An 18,501-nucleotide genomic window follows, 5' to 3' on the forward strand; every position below is an offset into this window, starting at 1 on the left:
CTAAAATGGTGAACATGGAAAGTACATCAGCATGTTAGTGTTGCCATTGTGAGTTTGTTGGTGTTAGCACTTAGCTCACAGCGCTGCTGTGCTTAATGCTGCATTCATGTCATGGTCTAAACTAATTATGAGCCGCTAAGTGGGAAAAACTATTTTCTCAACGATATTTCCAACTTGGTGACACACAGACACACCACCGCTGTCAGTTAGGCTATCACAGCGAGAAGGGTGTTTATGGTCCAGGGCCACGATTTGTCAAGAGTGTGTGTGAGAAAGAATAAGTCTTTCATAGTTAATAACAGTGGGTGGTATTAATACACTTACATGCTACCAACCACCTGATTACAAGACGATGGCAAGGGTTATGGATGTATGAAGAGACCATTACTGCACATATAGAATGTTTCAGATACCAGCAAACCCTTCTCATGTCTGCAAAAACACCAAATAAATGAATAATTTAACATCTGCTAAAGGTAATAAAAACAGAAGGGACTGAGGTAGAACCATATATATAGATACATTTTCTACCTCATTGGAGTTCATGGATATAACTTTTACACACATTTACAGTAGTTTTAAAAATATAGACTACTTTTGACTCATCAGGTAGTTCATTATTGACATTTGTCACTTCTGGGGCTCCACAGTGTTTCCCAACCTGTATGGACTTTTTATCCATCACTATTGTGAAATTTAAGCCATCAAGCAAATTTTAAATGAGATCAAATACTGCATGTAAAATATATAGCCTCTCTATAAAGACTTAAATTCCAGTGTTCAGGAAATGCAGCATCTACAGTGAGACCATGAGAAAAAAACTTACTTGTAATGTTACAACATAATTTGAATCCTGTGTGTTGACACAATTTGTTTAATTCAAGTCAAGGTCATTGCACAGTATGCATTATTCATATTTATATACTTTTTCAAAATAAATGTCACTGGGGAAAATCTGGTACATTCTTACAGTAAAGCCATAGACTTTGATTTGGATTAGATGTATGTGAAAGACCATTTGGAAATAACTTTCTAGTGCATAGGTAATATGAGAATACTGAAGAGTTATTGCAAGAAGTCCATTCAGACTGATAGCTGTCAAAGTTTTAGAAATTGTCCTTGTGCTGATGAAATTGTTCTGAGCAGGAAAACCCAACAGCATGATGGTTAGAGCTGCAACAATTAACTGATTAGTCGATTGACAGAAAATTAATTGGCAACCATTGTGATTACTGAATAATAATTTTTTAAGCCAAAATGCCAGTCATTTGCTGGTTTTCTGCTTCTTTGACACTTTTCTTTGTCATACATAATAATAAACTACATATCTTCTGATTTTTAGTCAGATAAAACATAACAGACATCACCAAGGGCAGTGGAAAATTACACAGGGCATGTTTCACTACTTCTGACATGTTATTGACATAATGATTAACTGATTAATCGAGGAAATAATTAGCATCATAATCTTTAGTCACAGCCCTGGTGCAGTCCTAGACGCCTATATAATGAAGCCAGTTTGCAAAAATAGGTATTCTTCATCTAGATTCAGAGAATTTTAAAATTTGGGCAGGTCTTTGGTTGCTGGCATTGTTGACAGGAATGGGTGGAGGATGTAGGGGGAAAGCAGATAAACCACCTTCTTATTAACATTATGTGTTTAAAAATGAGCAACATACACAGAAAAATGTAACTATGACTACAAAAATAAAGAACCAACTTCCCTTTATCTCAGATGCAACAAATTACACAATCTTACATCTTTAGATGAATTTTACTCTTTAAAAAGTCTCTCTGTGAAATAAATACATAGTGCTTCTATTGCAAATGTTGCCACTGAAAAAATACATTTGGAGTACAGTCTTTCAATGACCTCAAAGGAGACGAAGCTTCATAAAACCTGCTGATGACCTCCCAACAGTCAGGAGAACAATAGATGCAGCTATATGGAGATCAAACAGGCACATAACTGCAGAGTCAGCATGATGCCTGTGAGCAGTTACACATTTACACAATCATAGACGCATTATAAAGTTTATATCATAACTTCCACACACCTCACTGACTCACAAAACTAATACAATCAGAGTATAACCCAAATATTTCCAGGTAGAGAGTAGTATAACATTAACTATACAGTAACTAAACTAATACACTTTAGTACCACAAATGTGATTTAGAGTACCGACACTTTACATGAGTAATATTCTGTAAACACTGCATTACAGATATCCAGATATTGTATCATTTGTTTAAACAGTATTGATGAAGTGCTCACTCACACATACAATACACATTGCATTATGATGGAGGTGAGGGAGAGATATGAAGAGCAGTGATGTACAGCCAGAAGCAAAGCAAACCAGATGAGACATAACAACGATAACTAATTCATAACACATTTCAAAAATATGGTCACTAATGTACAAAGTGATTCCAGGTAAGTACAATGCTTCACTGTGTGCATATAAACCTAAAGTATTGTAGATGTGTGCAGCAGGTCTACAGCAAGCTGTCCAGGCTCTTCTCTGCGCTCTCCTTGTCGTTAGCGCTGGCAGGCGGGCTATATTTGTCCTGGTAGTTCTGCAGGATGGTGACCACATCGTGGTGGCCAAAATGCATAGCTTCTTCCAGTGGTGTGTTCCCCCACCTGTACATGGAAAATATTGGTATATCAAAAAACACACTGGGACAAAAACATGGCATTTATGAAGGTGTAATTCTGAAAAAGAGTTTTCATGGGGAAATAAAGCTGTTTTTCTTAATTAAAAAAGGTTTATGCTCTTCGTTTCTTGAACTGACAAGACAATAATGCCATTCATTTTCAGTTTTCCGAATTAGAGAGATAATGTCATTATTTCTCATTTTTTAAATGAACAAAAGCATAATATGAGAGTTCTAAGAGAGTTTTCATGGCAAAAATATTTGCTTTCGTTTTTCTGAATTGACGGGATAATAATGTCATTGTGCCTCTGCGCTGGTTATAGCCGTGGCCGGAGACATTATGTTTTTGGGTTGTCTGCAGGTCAAAGGTCAAGGTCACTGTGAACTTGCCTGTGTCCTTTTCGTGAATGCAATATTCTAAGAAATTTGGCACAAAGGTTGACTTGGACTCAAGGATGAACTGATAAGATTAGAGTTTTGTGAATGCGGTATCTCAAGAACACCTTGAGGAAAATTTTAAATTTTGGATATAAAATGCCATCATTTCATCATTATAATATATATACATCTGTGTAAAAAGTTTTGTCAGAATTTGTGTATGAATTCCTGAGTTATGGCCAAAAACATGTTGTTAGGTCCCAGTGACCTTGACCTTTGACTACCAAATTCTAAACAGTTAATTCTTGAGTCCACATAGACAATTTGTGCCAAATTTTAGGACATTCCCTATGGTCTTTTTGAGATATCGTTTCACAAATGAGATGGGCACAAAGTCCCAGTGACCTTGACCTTTAACCACCAAATTCTAATCACTTCATCATTGTGCCCAAGTGGACATATGTGCCAAATTTTGAAGAAATTCCCTCAAGGTGTTCTTGATATATCATGTTCACGATAATGTGACAGATGAGGTCACAGTAACCTTGATCTCTGACCTATGACCACCAAAATCTAATCACTTCATCATTGCACCCAAGTGGACATTTGTACCAAATTTGTGCCATATTTGAAGAAATTCCCTCAAGATGTTATTGAGATATTGTGTTCACAAGAATGGGACGGACAGACGGTGAGACAAACCAAAAACATAATGCCTCCAGCTGTGTCTATCTCCATCACAGAGACATAAAAACAAGACTGTTGGCTAAATATATGACCAAGTATATCACCATCTCCTCATACCAAATATACAAAGGGTTTTAGATGGATTTCTTTCCTGAAACAACTTATCTGAAACTTGCTTTAAACAAGCAAGTTACAGTAACATTCCAGTTATAGTATTTTTTAATAATTTTTAGTTTGTTTTCCATACATAGTAAATGCAGTCCTGTGCAAAGATTGTGTTCAAAACCATCAAATATAATAATTGGTATCAAATATCAAAAATGACCAAACTGATACACTTATCACAACTGTTTTCTTATTTCTACAACAGAAGAAACCCTGCCCTGTGTTTAACTAATCAGTCACCTAAATGTAACTAACACATTTAGGTGACTAAATTGCTGTGATTAACCATTCAACCATTAATTAGGGTGGCTGTGGCTCAGGAGGTAGAGCAATTGTCTCCCAGTTGGAAGGCTGGTGGTTCTCCCTGGCCAAGACACTGGGTCCCAAAAGCTCCCGGTGGGTGTGATATCAGTGTGTTAGTGTGTTAGTGTATGTGTGAGTGTCAGTGTTGCCAAGTCTGCTTATCATAAGTGACTTTGGGCTTGTTTTCTGTAAAGTCGCTTACAAATATTGGTAGTTGCGGGTCACGTTTTTTTTGGGCTTTACTGTGTATATAATGCACTTGGCACATCAGTCTATATTTGATATCCCATCTGTTTTCTAATGTTAAATAATGTTAAAAGGTGGTTTAACTCCCTCTTGTAGTCATTGTCCTGAAGCTCAGGGGGGAGAAAAATAAATAAACTGTGTACCGTGGGCACAGTTTTGCAAAACTGCGCACAGTTTACTTATCTGTCCACATGGATGTAAATTGACAATCTGTACCCACAGTTTAAAATCCATCCCCACGGATTGTAAAACCGTGCAGACAGTTTATTTAATTTTCTCTCACCGGAACCTAGGGGGGCTCCATAGAAAAAGTCGCTTGTTTTGGGCTTGTTTTCACAGGCCTGGTTGCTTATTTGTCTCACAAGATCTGGCAACACTGGTGAGTGTTTATTTGATGAGTAGGTGGCACCTTGTAAACGAGCATCGGCCACCAGTGCATGAATATTTGTGTGAATAAGTGAATGGTGCCTGTAGTGTAAAGCATTTTAAGTGGTTGCTAACACTCATAAAGCACTATATAAATGTAGTCCATTTACCTTTTTTTTTTCCTTCACATTTACCAAACCAAATCGAGTTAAAAAAAGGCTTAGAATTATGTTGTTGCTATGCTGCTTTGGAAAAGATCAGCAGAAATATTTATGTAAGTGTTCACCCTGAATTGGACCCCAGTATGTACACAGGAGGAATAAACAGCAAACAATCCTGCAGCTCATCAGTTAAAGAGACAGCCCTGAGATGGAGAGGCTGACATCATGTTAAAGTTCTGCAACATAAAAAGAACAAATAGGTACAGATGGTGAGAAAGACCACAGTGATCATGAAGAGTCTGCTCTCACCTGTCTCTGGGCACTGGGTTCACCTTGCAAGCCTCCAGGAGGAAGCGCACCACCTCTGTGTGTCCTGAAAGCAGAGTACATGTTGGAAATACAAAGCATACATGTAACAGCTAAAAGTGTGAAGAGAGTGTGTGCTTGATTCTAATGTAATATTAAAGAAGTATGAGGACAGCCAATAATGACTTCCATGTGTGACAGCTGAACATCTCACTCTAAAACAATGAACATCAAACTAATGGACTGCTATCACAGCTTCTTCTCTTTGGGAAAGGCTTTGCCCATATGGGGGCATTTCATTTGTCATGTAAAAAAAGTAAGGGCCTCAAAATTGTTGCCACAAAGTTATAAAGTTAGAAGCACCTTATTGTCTAAAATATAAATATGAAAATGCCTTACGTTTGCATACAAAGCCCCAGACCAAAACAAAATATGTGGGCAGGCTTAAACGTGCTTTTGTATATTCTTATTATGCTCTTAATATCATCAGAATTCGATGCACACTGAATGTCCACAACTACAAAGTCAATAAAGATAAACAGGTTGACTTTAGACTGCATATTACCTTCAGCTGCTGCCACATGGAGAGCCGTTCTAGAGTCGTAGTCCCTCTGCTCCATGTCTATGGATGACAGTGCAAACCTACACACACAAAGTACATTAACTAACATTGTAAGCATCTTTAGTTATACTATTCTTTATAGAAAAGTCATGTCTTATCAGCAAATATAACAGTTTAGGGTTTAAAACTAATTACTTTGCTCCACAGACTGAAGCACTCAAGCTTTGCCCTTCCACAAAATATACGCTACTTTACAAAATTATATTATGTAAAAAGCTGGACTCCCTAACTTTATTTCCTTCTACTCAAGGTTTCCAGTTGAGTTGAACAGCTGCTGTGGAGCTGTTTATTTTATCTCTTGCACACTCAGGATGATGCATGCATTTTTTTCATTTTTCATTTTTTTTTTTTAAATAATTAAGGAAGTTCATGCATGACCTTGAGGATACACATGAGTTTTGTTCACAAATATTACAGTAGAACTCCACCTATCAGTTTGACCTCTTTCAGAGGTTCCTCTTGCTGCCACGTGAGGTCAACAAAGTGCAAAGCTGCCTCAAGCAACTATGACAGGAGACACAAAATGTCTTCTCTTAAGAGGACATTCCCCACCAGTGTCAGAAATTAGCAAGGGCCACGGGCCATTTGGCCCGCAATTTATCCAAGAATGCCCCCAAAAGCCATGTTCCGGGGGCCAAAATTGCTATATGTATTTATATTTTTAACAGTATTACAATCTGACATTAAAGTATAATTTTATTTTCATTAAATTAATTTACCGTCACGTCTACAACTCATTTTCCAGACATAATCAACGAGATTGCACTGATTATGTGAGAGCAATCTGACAGAGAAGGGGAGGGGGCTTTGCTGTACCATAAGTACAAACTAACCATTTCTTGGGTGATCTGTGTCTACACAATGACAAATTAATGAAAAATTAAGGTAGAATGAATGTTAAATTTTAAATTAACTTACTTCCAGGATTGCATCTAAGGAATTTATAGTAATTTGGCCTTTTTAACAGTAAAAGTAACTGTAATGTGGTGAAACATTGGTACTGCTATCAGTAGATTAATGGTTAAATCATCACATTTAAACTGGTTGAATTATAGGAAATCTGAGTGATATTTTGCAACCATAACTTTATGTAACCCATTATTTATTTAATTTATAGTGGTTTCTACTGAAGAGTGAAGACACTATCTTAGTTGGTTTTGCTTTTCATGTGCTTATTATTAGAACATAATTACAATATTTTGATGGCCCCCAAACATTTTGAAAATGCCCCCATTTTTTAGACTGTGGGGGCCAAAATTGCCCCCAGAATATTTTGTTAATTTCATACCCTGTTCCCCATGTCTTTGTGAGCATCAGTAAAAAAAAAAAAAAAAAAAATTTACAAGGCAGATGCTATCTGCACCCAGAGGACTCTAGCCAACAAAGCTATTTATACACTGGTGTATGCAGAGAGCTCAAGGGATGATGTTTTTCTGTAGACCAACGTGGAAGTTGGCGTCGCCCTGCTTCCCTTGACTGAAAGCCTGTGGGATTTTTGCATTGGATTTTGGATTATTGCAGAAAATAACCCCTGTGGCAAAGAAACATTTATGATACTTGCATATTTTGTTTAGCAAGATAATGTTCACAAATGGACACCTCTTACGTGATTTTTGAAGCCTAAACTCAATCGCCAAAAGTAAAAGGCTAACAGTAGGCTATAGACAACCTACACCACGGTCACATGACTTTACATCCCTACCACAACATGGAGTATTTACTGACATATTTTGTGTCGTAGAACAAAACGTGAAAACCTCTCAAGCGTGTGTTAACCACAGAACTTATTTCAGGCATCTAACCAAAAAACAATTTAAAAAACTCACTGACTTTGAGACAAGGGAACTGGGAGTGCTAATATGCTAACTTATTTCTGGGTTTTAGGACGCAATTCTGGAGCACTGGCGTCCAAGCCACGTTTAAATATGATGTTAACATAAAAAGGTCTATTTAGCTCATCAGCTGAAGTTTATGTTCACAGTATGCATTCAGCAGGTTTTTTCATCCTACAAACTGAAAATAATAAGTCAACTAAGACTAAAAATAATGAGCCAACACTGACTAACACAGGACTCAAACCCCAGTATTCTGTATGGAAGTCTGTGCTTAACTAATTCATCCACCACATACTCCCTACATGGACTTTGTCGCTCTGTACTACGTCACCTGACTTTTTGGCAGTACATTAGTGAGTTTTTTCCTTATAATCTTATGACTTCAATCTCAGAGAATATCCCGGATAAATTGGTATTAGCCCTAACCATGACCTTTTTGCCCTCCTCAGAACTTCTGACCTCAATGCGTCAACATGAGTACTAGACAGTCATAGCATGCAGAGGAATCCACATTAACTCGCTGAAAGCAAAAGAATAACACACAGTTTATGTTTTAGGAGGGGATTCCACTAGGTGACAAAAGTGAAATAAGCCTAAACATTTCTTCTGTGGCTGATATTACAAATTAGTAAATAAAACAAGTGTGCGCTGTTCACCTCCTCAGTGCGGAGACATCTCCTGTGTAGGCAGCAAACAGCAGGTTGATGACAGACTTGACCTGTGGACAGAGACAGACAAAGAGAAAGAACATTTGCAGAAGGACCACAAACACATCCTATTTTTACTACTTCTACTCCAACTCCAGCAGCTATAAGAAATACTATCAAATGTTATCACTATTTTGCTGAGGAACTAGTGGGTATAAAACATTAATGGCTGCATATATGACTGGTGTCACACATTTAGTTTCTAAGCAGCACTGAGTGGAATTCAGTTTCAGTGTAATGTATTCCCATATTAAACGTAAAGTATGAGTTTGGTGTTATTCAATAGTTTTCTTGCTGTCAACAGATCCAGTGAAAAAACCATAAACAACAATGTTGATGTCCATCCCCATCCTGTCTGTGGTACTCAGTCCTGAACACATTTGATCCTACTCAGGAGTAAAAGGGACTATTTTCAGCAGTGGATTAATGCGCATCTGGTATCGAGTGAGTATTTGGAGAAGTGGGATGGTGTGTGTGGGATTGAGTTAAAATAATCTACAGTGTGTGTGTGCTCATGTTAAGGAACATATCACTCAGTGAAACAGTGTGACTCTAGTAAGATCAATTCATTGATGATTCTGGTCTTTTCATGGGATTCAATCAGAAAAATGTATACTTCATCTTTAAGATGGATATTACTAACCATTGACAATCTCTAAGCTTCGAAAAAAATGACGGCTACTTATGAAAGAGAATTCACCTCAGTTGACTACTACTGCAGACAAAGCTACATCTACTCAAATATAACAACGACATACAGTACCATGGCTCTGACAGAGATCCCTGCATTAATTGAGACTTACCATCAAACAGGAATCAATCATTTCCTATAAACAAAACTTCAGGAGTTGAAACATATTAAGAAACATTGACAATGTGAATAAGAATACATAGTAGCCATACAGGCTAGTATCCAAACAAATAAATTACACTGTTACAGTGCGATGGTCTGAAAATATGATAATTTGTATTAAAAAGAGATTTCTATTCACTAAAATGGGATTTGTCAAATTATATATATATATATATATATATATATATATATATATATAATTTGACAAATATATATATATATATATATATATATATATATATATATATATATATATATTTAAGAAATGCAAGCAGGAGTAAGTGTGTTTTTTGTAACAACGGGTCAAAGGTTCAAGCTTCACCACCGCAAGAAGGACCACAACACTAACAACACAGATAGCCAATATTTCAACTCATGCAGGAAATGTAACACCCAATAATGTATCCAGAATTCACCACTTTCAACTCTCAAAAGCCAAGCTGAAACTAAAACAGCACAGTAGTTAAGAAAAGCACCTCAAATCTCACAGAAGATGATGACAAGCTTAGGCATGCATGAGAGACAGAGGGAACCACAGATACTGGGCCTCATTTCACTGCGATCCAGTAAGGCTCATGAAGATGCCCTCGCTGCTTTAGAAACAAATTCAGACAGTGAAAACATGTCAGGAAGCTTAACACAGACACACACAGCGTCAGAAGCATGAGACTTCATTCTCACATACCTCTATTTTAGAATTTTGGTTCAGCTGAGGGTGAGGTTATAGTTAATTAATTGTGCCTGTTTTTTTTCTCTATAAATAATTTTAGAATTTCGCTCAGGAATGCACAAAAGCTTTGATTATGTCAGATTTAGGAAAGTTTTTTTGTCCTCTCCACAGAATGTTGGATCAAGACACTTATAAGGAAGTGGAGTGCTGACCTACTTTTTACCAGCCACGTTGCAACAGCTGGGCGCACGTTTGTCATCATGGCAAAATGTGGTCCTGAAGACATCAATTGTAGCAGGAACTACCACAGAAGCTGTTTTGAGTACTTTGCCACCTATGTCTGTCTGTCTTTGGACAAATTTGTTCAATGTGACAACATTACAACCGTACAAGATGCAGTAACGAAATGTGTAGTTGAGATCAAAATATGGCAAAGTTTAAAGATGCCATGGTCCAAGCAGGGGGGCTGGACGTAGTGGGACAGGAAGCTGCGAAGTGGCCACTGGCCCCCCTATTTTTTGCCTTTAAATGGCAGATCGCTGTATCCCAGTTGAAGTGATCCCATCGAGAGTGGAACTTTTGGATCGCGGGCCACTCTTTAAGTTAACTCTTTAGTTTACCTTCAAATGTACTCAGACCACTTGAATCTAAATCTTTACATATCAGGCAATTACAGTTTATAATATTCCATTTCTTAGATTGGGTTATGGTTTCCCATCATGTTTAAACTCTTAGTAATTGTCCAGACTGTCTGCAGCCACTGATAAGTAACAGCCAGTATTTGCATCTAAACTCATGATGTTTAATTTGAATAGGGTCATTACCATGACTCTTAAGGTGACCATAATGTAGGTGACGTGGTGAAACCTCTCAGGGGTTGTGGCTCACTTAAGTCAGATTTCATCTACATTATACATTTATTAGGAATTACAAGGTGCCCTTTCAAGAAAAGCCTTTTCTGTTCAGGGAACAAATGTATTCAAGTTGAGAAAAAAAAAAAGTGATGAGGCACATAATCAATGGTGTGTGTTCTTTACATGACCAAGTCACGTTAGTTGGAAATATTAAAACCCTTTAAAGGAATACTTAATCTGCAAAATGACCATTTTTATATTAATTACTCACTGCATGTCACCTTGAATTCATTTGCCGCATGCCTCTACAGTAAATGGAGAATCCAAAAAAGATGAACATTATTCATGAATTAAAGTAAACAGTGACCATGTTTAACAACAGCAAAACTATATATCAAAACATCTGTTCCAAAAACATGCATTTTCACTAAAATAATACCATTTAAAACATATCAGTATAAAAAGTCTTATTCAAGGCAGAGTAATGTGCCTGAGCACACATGTACTTGAACTCCGCACAAGTGGAGATCATAGGCACACTCAAGTCAAGTATTAAGTTTTAGCAAAAACGCATGTGTTTGAAGTACAGATCAGATGACTGGACAATTGAGACTTCAATTCTACAGGAGTGGTGTAAGAGTTTATAAAATGATGTCTTGATATAGTTCTGCTCTTGTTAAACGTAGCCCCTGATGACTTCAATTCATTTTCACCTTTTCTGGATTCTCTGTTCAATATGAGGGCATGTAAGAAACATTTTCTTCATAATTCAACTTAATATGTGGTGAGTAATTGATTTACACATGGTTATTTTGAAAAAGTTTAGGCTGTATATGACATAATACCTGTGGTACATACATGGCATGTATGTAGAGCCTGTTTTTGCACCAAAATGAAAAACACATTCCAAATGATAACTTGTCAGCAACAAAACATGTTGACATTGGATTGTTTGAACAGTAAAATGCTGTAAAACTGGAAAAGTATGACTTTGATCGTGACCGCGTTACACAACATGACAGAAATGAGCAATGTAGCACTTTAGTCACCTGTTGGTAACAGTTTGTGGGAGGGCAGTTTAGTACATAAACAACCTGAGTGAAAACATGTCCTACTTTTACCTTTACTTCACTTGTATTCAAAAATAACACCATCTGTTTACGTGTGACATGCAGCCACCTTTGAATTTAATGGCTTGAGTTTGTTTCACAGATAGTGGTGACCATATCCACTGCTCATGATTAGTCTTGAGTTCGGAAGTTGACCTTTGACCTTTTGGACAAACAATATCATCACTTCATCATTTTATCCTATTAGAAACACCTAAGTAGTGTGAAATTTTGTCATATTTTGTGCATAAAATCAAAAGTTATGGCCAGAAACTTGTTATGTGAGGTCATCGTGACCTTTTAATACCCTCAAAATTCCCTAAAGGTCTTTCTGGGATACTGCAGTTATGAGAATGGGACGCAGGGATGGATGTACATAAATAAGGACATATAGAAACCTGAAAGCATAATGCACCCGGCCATTGCTGTTGCCGGCACTGAAATGGGAACTTGGAATCTGGAGCGGTCCTTTAAGTATGCAGAAGGATACCTCTTTAAAAGTTTCTGTCCAACTACTGAAGTGACAGTGACTGTGGTTGTTATTGTTGAAGAACAGTTATGGGCGCAGAGAAATAAGATGATATTTTACATTGCTTTATTAGATTTTATACAAGGGACACAAAGGCTAAAAAAAAATTGTAACATCGCTTTCACTGTCATGTCTGCAAGTCCATCACAGCCTAAGACACTGTATTTGCTAAGAATACTGAGGGAGGACAAGCAGACAGGACAGTTAATGAAGTTTATGGAGACTTTACATACAGAATTACAACCATATGAACTGAGAAAAAAAAATCAAAACACAGAGAAGTTTGACAGTCATGATCTTGGAACTGTTTGGCTTCATCAACTGTATGCTTGGGGATGTTTTTGGTTATAAATTTTACAACCATGTAACAACTTTCTAATCTTTTAAATTTGCATTTTCAGAAACTTATTCAGGAATTCATCTTTGGCCATAATATCCTCTTGCAAAACAGTGTATAATAAATATTACCCAACTCAAACATTAGAAAACCTTACAATTCCAAGGTCACCAAATCGCAATGGTAGTGATATACATTTATATGCAATTTCCATGTCACAAGTAAAATTTATGTCCAAGACACAAATCAACATGAATAAAGACATGTGGAAGGTAGTCAAATCAAATTATTACATGGGATTAAAAATACATTTTTCAAATCATACAAAATATGCATGCAAGAGGGAGGATGATAATTCACAGAGGAAAGAAAAAAGAACAGCAGGAAACATTACATATGTGACATGAACCATAAAAATTTGATGATTTCACATAAATACTGGTAACTGCATTCAAAAGCCTCATGTCATGAGTTAGATTGTACAGAGTAATAATCACAGTTTGAGGAGAGAGGGAAGGGTTGCAAATTACAAACTTCAAGTAATACAGGTCATTTTCCCTCAACAGCAACATCAGGCTTGTCATTCAGATTTACCAAAGCAAAGATCAGATTATCAGCTCCGGTTGGTTGCAATAAAATTAAATCCATCTCGTCAGTGCTGGTCTGGTCCAGTTTTGTAGACATATAGGCACTGTATTTTAGATTTTGTGCCAGTGCCCTTCTACTTAAGCAGCAAAGAAAAAAGGCTCACACATTGCTTACTTAACAATACCCTTCACTTTCAAACCAAATCCTCTATTTTTGCAGCACCTGACCACATATACAGCATCATGGTATACTGCATTTGAACATAATCCTAATCCACCTGTGGTTACCAGTGGTAACATTAAGGTCTTAGAGTTTGATTCTTAGTGATGTGATGGAAATGCTGAAAATTTGACGTCTTAATAATTATAACTAAAATTACATGAAATCAATTTATATGCAGTGTGCGCCTGTGCTAGCTCATTTTCTAAATGTCATCCAGTACATACATGCATCATTTTCTGAATATCTTTTGTGCATGTGTAGCCTACAAAGTTTTAAATCAAGCACAGGAATGGTAATGTGAACTACTATACAGAGAGGCAGCTAACAAGTTAGAGCATATTTCATGGTTAAAGTACAATTAATGACAGCCATGAATAAGCCCTTCCAAAGTTCTGCCCATTTCCACTCTGTGCTCCACTAACAGTTAAAAAGGCTTGGACAACAGCAAAACCTTGGTCACTTTTTCCCTTTTTTGTAATACTTACATATGCTATGTGCTAGGCTCGTCTATGTTGAAAAGAACCAACCAAATTTTGAAGATGGTTAAAAGATGGGGCTGAGAGACTGTCACAATCTTCACGGACACATTACAATAAATATAGTCACATCTTGAGTTAGCTAAAGTTAGCAAAACATTAGCAAACTAGCTAGCTTATGTATAGCTACATCAAGAGGAGTTAGCTTGTGGTGTGGTACTGTCTTATTTCTGAGGTAACATTTTAGAGATTTAGAAAAAAAGACAGATTCATTGCTGAGATATTTTTAAGATGACTTGAATTACTGTTCAATAAAAGCTCATGTTTCATTTCTCTGTAAGGCTACCTGCCACCATGAAGTAACTAACACAACTGCATACAGTAAAGAGAGACTAAGGTTAGATCAGCGCCATGGTCTGTTAATACATACAGCACACAGAGTACTGTAGTGATCCCCAGAGAGGGGGAAATGGGACACATACCCAGCATTGCGGGTATGTTGACTGATAGTCTCATCATCCTCTGTCTACGTCTAACTTTTCAGTTGAGACCGGAAGCCTCAAGTAAGGTTGCAACTTGTTCAAAACAGTTAACAACATGAATATATCCTTTCGTTGCATACTGTCTGCTTCTTGAAGCTATAGGACCTGAAGCCCAGACGCTATCTGATAAAAACTGTGCCACCTGACTAATTGGAACCAATGCCCTCATGTTTCTTTTTTCAAACTTGTCCAACATAGCACAAAAAAGGAGCACTGTCCAACTGAACTCATTTCACTCATTCTTCAGACAGTCCACTGCAAAATAATAAGCAGAAAACGACAAGATCCATGTATGAAATCATCTCAAGTCGCCGACAGACCCAACACTACTTCTTGCTTACAGTAAAAAACACTGTTCTTTTATTGACCAGCATTTCTGAGGAGCATTACTCATGACAGAGGCTTTTGAATACTTTGTACCTCTAATGAGCAGAAACCTGAAAAGAGAAAAACTCTGACAGAAGCCTGTAACATTAAAAAAAAAGAAGAAGAAAAAACACAAAAGAAAAATCTTCATACACCATGACAATGTAATAACACGGTATCGTTAGCTCCAGCAGCCATCACTTTGAGCTCAAATCCAACACCATACCACGTGTACAGTTTTAACAATGACTGATGAACAAACAGATAAGACCCCTCACTAAAGTCACAGTAGAGAGACATCTAAGGCATCTGCTGACATTCATGTGCAAGTATCTCTATTTCCTGGAGGAGGCAATATTATAAAGTCGGAACGTCTTAAGTGTATTTTCAACACACATTCTGGTCTGCTGCTGAGGATTAATATTCAAGTGCAGACGCACACCTAAGAGCTATATACACCTGCCACTATGTACATTCAGAAGTACAGTAAATTGTGTCTATGGAAAGAAGTTAATAATGTACGAGCTTATTAGAACTGCAATACTTTACAAACAATACTGGATGCGTGTTTTGTTTGCATACTGACACTCAAAACAAACGTTCTGAGTATGTGGATGAACATTTCTGGATCAGTGGACTTGAGGCATTAAACTCAATTTGATAACATCCATTTGTAACGGCAGTTCTAACTTGTCTCCCCTTCTAAAGACATATTATCAAAAAACAACAAAAAAGGAAACAATATTGCTGCAAGATGGTAGCTGATAAATTCACCTTCTTGTGCTGTTGTTTTTTTCCCTATTAAAGCCTTAAAGCATTCATCATATCAATTATTGATGTAATGTAAATTTACAATGCTTTATTTCTGTAGAAAGCAGCTTAATTTCTAGACTAAGGCATCTTGTTTCAATATATTTTTATGCGCAGTGAAAAAACACAGTGATAGTTTTGGAATGCAGCCAAGATAATCCTGCAGTCATCTGCTGGCAGCAGAGAAGTTAAAGGCAGAATGAGTAAGTTTTCTCTTTGAAAAAACAAACAAACCTTACATGTCTAGTCTCATACAAAGTAATCCCTCTCAATCATCACTTATGACTCTTAGATGTGTGTGTTGGTGTCTCTATCTACAGAGACCCTGCTCTTTGCCTGTATTTTCTCATGTTGCTGAGTTCAGGACGTTTCAGGGCAGCACAATGGTAAGTAGCCACCAACCAATAACTGCTTGCAGGGTGTTAGGGCAAGACTCTAAAAACAAAGCAAACAGGTGCCAGATCATAAGCACGATGTTGAGCCAGGGAGGAAGGGCCAACTTTGAATGTTGTGTTTATAAACTGCAGCAGACAAATCCTACTCATTCTGCCTTCACAGGCTTTATTAGGACAGGTCAGACACAAGCAGGCTCCAAGGGGCTTCAACTGGAGGTCGCAGTATTGAACACACACCTTCCCTCTGCCTGCGCCATACTGAGTACACTCGCAACATGGCAGCCACACACGCGTGCGCACACACGCACACACACAACTGCACACACAAACACAAACACACACCATCTAAACTCAACAGCAGCTAAGAAGGATGCAGCCAGTCCAGCGAGAGCGCTGGCAGGTGAATGAGGACAATCAAGTTGAGTGAGTCTCCACAAAGAGCCTTGAAACCTCTCTCCTGAGCACACCTCTTTCCCCACACCCACATCACTATCAGAAAAATCAGCCCCAACTGTGGTCCAGGCACTAATACAGACAGGTTACGGTCAAGTAATGGGGGAGTTCCAGCTAAACTCATTTCACAAATGTCTGCAATTATTCCACTTCAGACATCTTTAGGCAAGTCTTTCACAATTAAACCATCTACAGTAAGATGGTGCAGGTGTTTGTATATTGTGCAGAAAAATTCCTACTTCAGCTGTTTGTAACCAGCTCCTTGGTTCTTTGTCTGTGTCTTGACCAGAAGGCTGAGAAACTGCACTACTGTGATAGTGACTCAGATAAGCTTTAAGCTTTGGGGTCGATTTTTCCTTTCAAGGTCAAGCATGTGGATATTGGAAAAGCATAATAGTTGTATATTTAAAAACTCTTCAGAATTCACATCTCTCTCTTTTTTTTAAATGACAAACTACATCATGTTAGCTACAACACTGCTGCATGCCAGCCCAGGCATTTACAGCTAACTTTTACGACTTCTTCCACCCAAAACTTTCCTTCAATAATCTTAAAATGCATCCCGTTATACTGATATGTTCATCATATTACAGCACATCTAGCATCTGTATTGATGTACTAATACCAGAGTCTAAGGCCTCAGCATGAGCTACAGTAAGCAATCGTCACTACAAAGTACTGAATGTAGATTTTAAAACTGTTGGTCTGAAAGCTGGCTGTGCTGAAGTTCCACACATGCAAACACACTCACACATTTTTCTGATGGTTAAAATATAACTGAATTTCAAATCAACCCTTATCTTACATTTTTCAAGAGGATTCTGTCAAAAAAGAAAACATATTGCAATACAGGTAGTGAGATGACAGAGGAGCACAACCTGTATACTGTCCACCAGATCCTGCACACACACACACTGAGGCAAGAAGCAGGAGGACACTTAAGCTGAAAACACACTGCCGCTCCAGCACTGCATCATATGACGGGCATCAAGTGGCACCCGTAGCACCAATAGGAAGCATCGCTCTGTAGCATGTCAACACCAACCACAGTTATTACTACTTTCAGTAAAAGATCCGTAGTGTTTTCCTTTAAGTCATGTGTACACACCCACTGATTAAACTTGATCTTTCACCTGAAGAGCCACTCTCCAGACCTGTGGCTTATCAGGCAATATCATTTTTGCTGCTGTCTTTATAAAGATGGGATGTACAAGCAGGGAGTGAGTGTGTTTTTTTATGGGCAGCAAGGCTGGAAGTGGGACAGAGTTGTGAAGTGTCACAGGGCGATGCATCCATAAGCGCTGACCTATGCCTAGCCACCGGTGTGGGGCTTTACATAGAAAATAACTGGGGTAGCTTCTTTGACGTGCACCATTTGACGGCGGTGTGTTTTGGCCTTTAGAGTTCATTTGGAATTCAGAGCAAAATTAACAGGCAGTAACTGATCTCATTTTTCCATAACAAATAAAAAAAAAAAAAAAGAGGCTTCCAAGTCCGTCCACACAGTAACTGCTTCACAAGCAATAAATAATCCTCTACATAATTTATGTATAAATATTCAAGGGTGAGGAAAGGTGGTGGTGTCTTTGTGAGTGGTGGGGAGACAGATCAGTTGAGGTGGGGGTTGGTGGGACAGGTACTTTTTTTTTTCTCAATTTTCACTCGGCAACATTGTCCATCCTATAGACTACAGTGGTGGAGCTGTCCTGGTGCGACTCAGTAGGAGACACCTTTTTCCATAGAGGGGCTTTCAGAGCTAGCTCTTGCTGGAGGCTCTCGTAATCCATTGGTCCGAAGGAGAGCTGCTGTTTCAATTGACATGAATAACAAATTAGTCTCCTTCTTGTGTTTTAGTGT

At 37.8% G+C, this 18,501-nt stretch overlaps 1 protein-coding gene across 5 annotated transcripts in view; it reads right to left on the minus strand.

Annotated features, from left to right (window-relative positions):
• Nucleotides 1-854: 854 nt before the first annotated feature.
• glsb (glutaminase b) overlaps nt 855-18,501 on the minus strand; it is a 59,344-nt gene continuing 41,697 nt past the window's right edge. For 3 of the 5 annotated variants that reach the window (XM_049593442.1, XM_049593445.1, XM_049593446.1), the window contains 4 exons: nt 8,390-8,451; nt 5,842-5,918; nt 5,280-5,343; nt 855-2,650 (listed from right to left, as the gene is read on the minus strand). In XM_049593442.1, coding sequence (XP_049449399.1) covers nt 2,503-2,650; nt 5,280-5,343; nt 5,842-5,918; nt 8,390-8,451 — 351 coding nt within the window. In that variant the 3' untranslated portion in view covers nt 855-2,502. Of the gene's footprint in view, nt 2,651-5,279; nt 5,344-5,841; nt 5,919-8,389; nt 8,452-12,504; nt 18,450-18,501 lie in introns of those variants that run through there. The other 2 variants (XM_049593444.1, XM_049593443.1) reach the window with 2 other exon arrangements.

Source organism: Epinephelus fuscoguttatus, linkage group LG13, assembly GCF_011397635.1.
Source record: "Epinephelus fuscoguttatus linkage group LG13, E.fuscoguttatus.final_Chr_v1".
NCBI classification, from domain to species: domain Eukaryota; kingdom Metazoa; phylum Chordata; class Actinopteri; order Perciformes; family Serranidae; genus Epinephelus; species Epinephelus fuscoguttatus.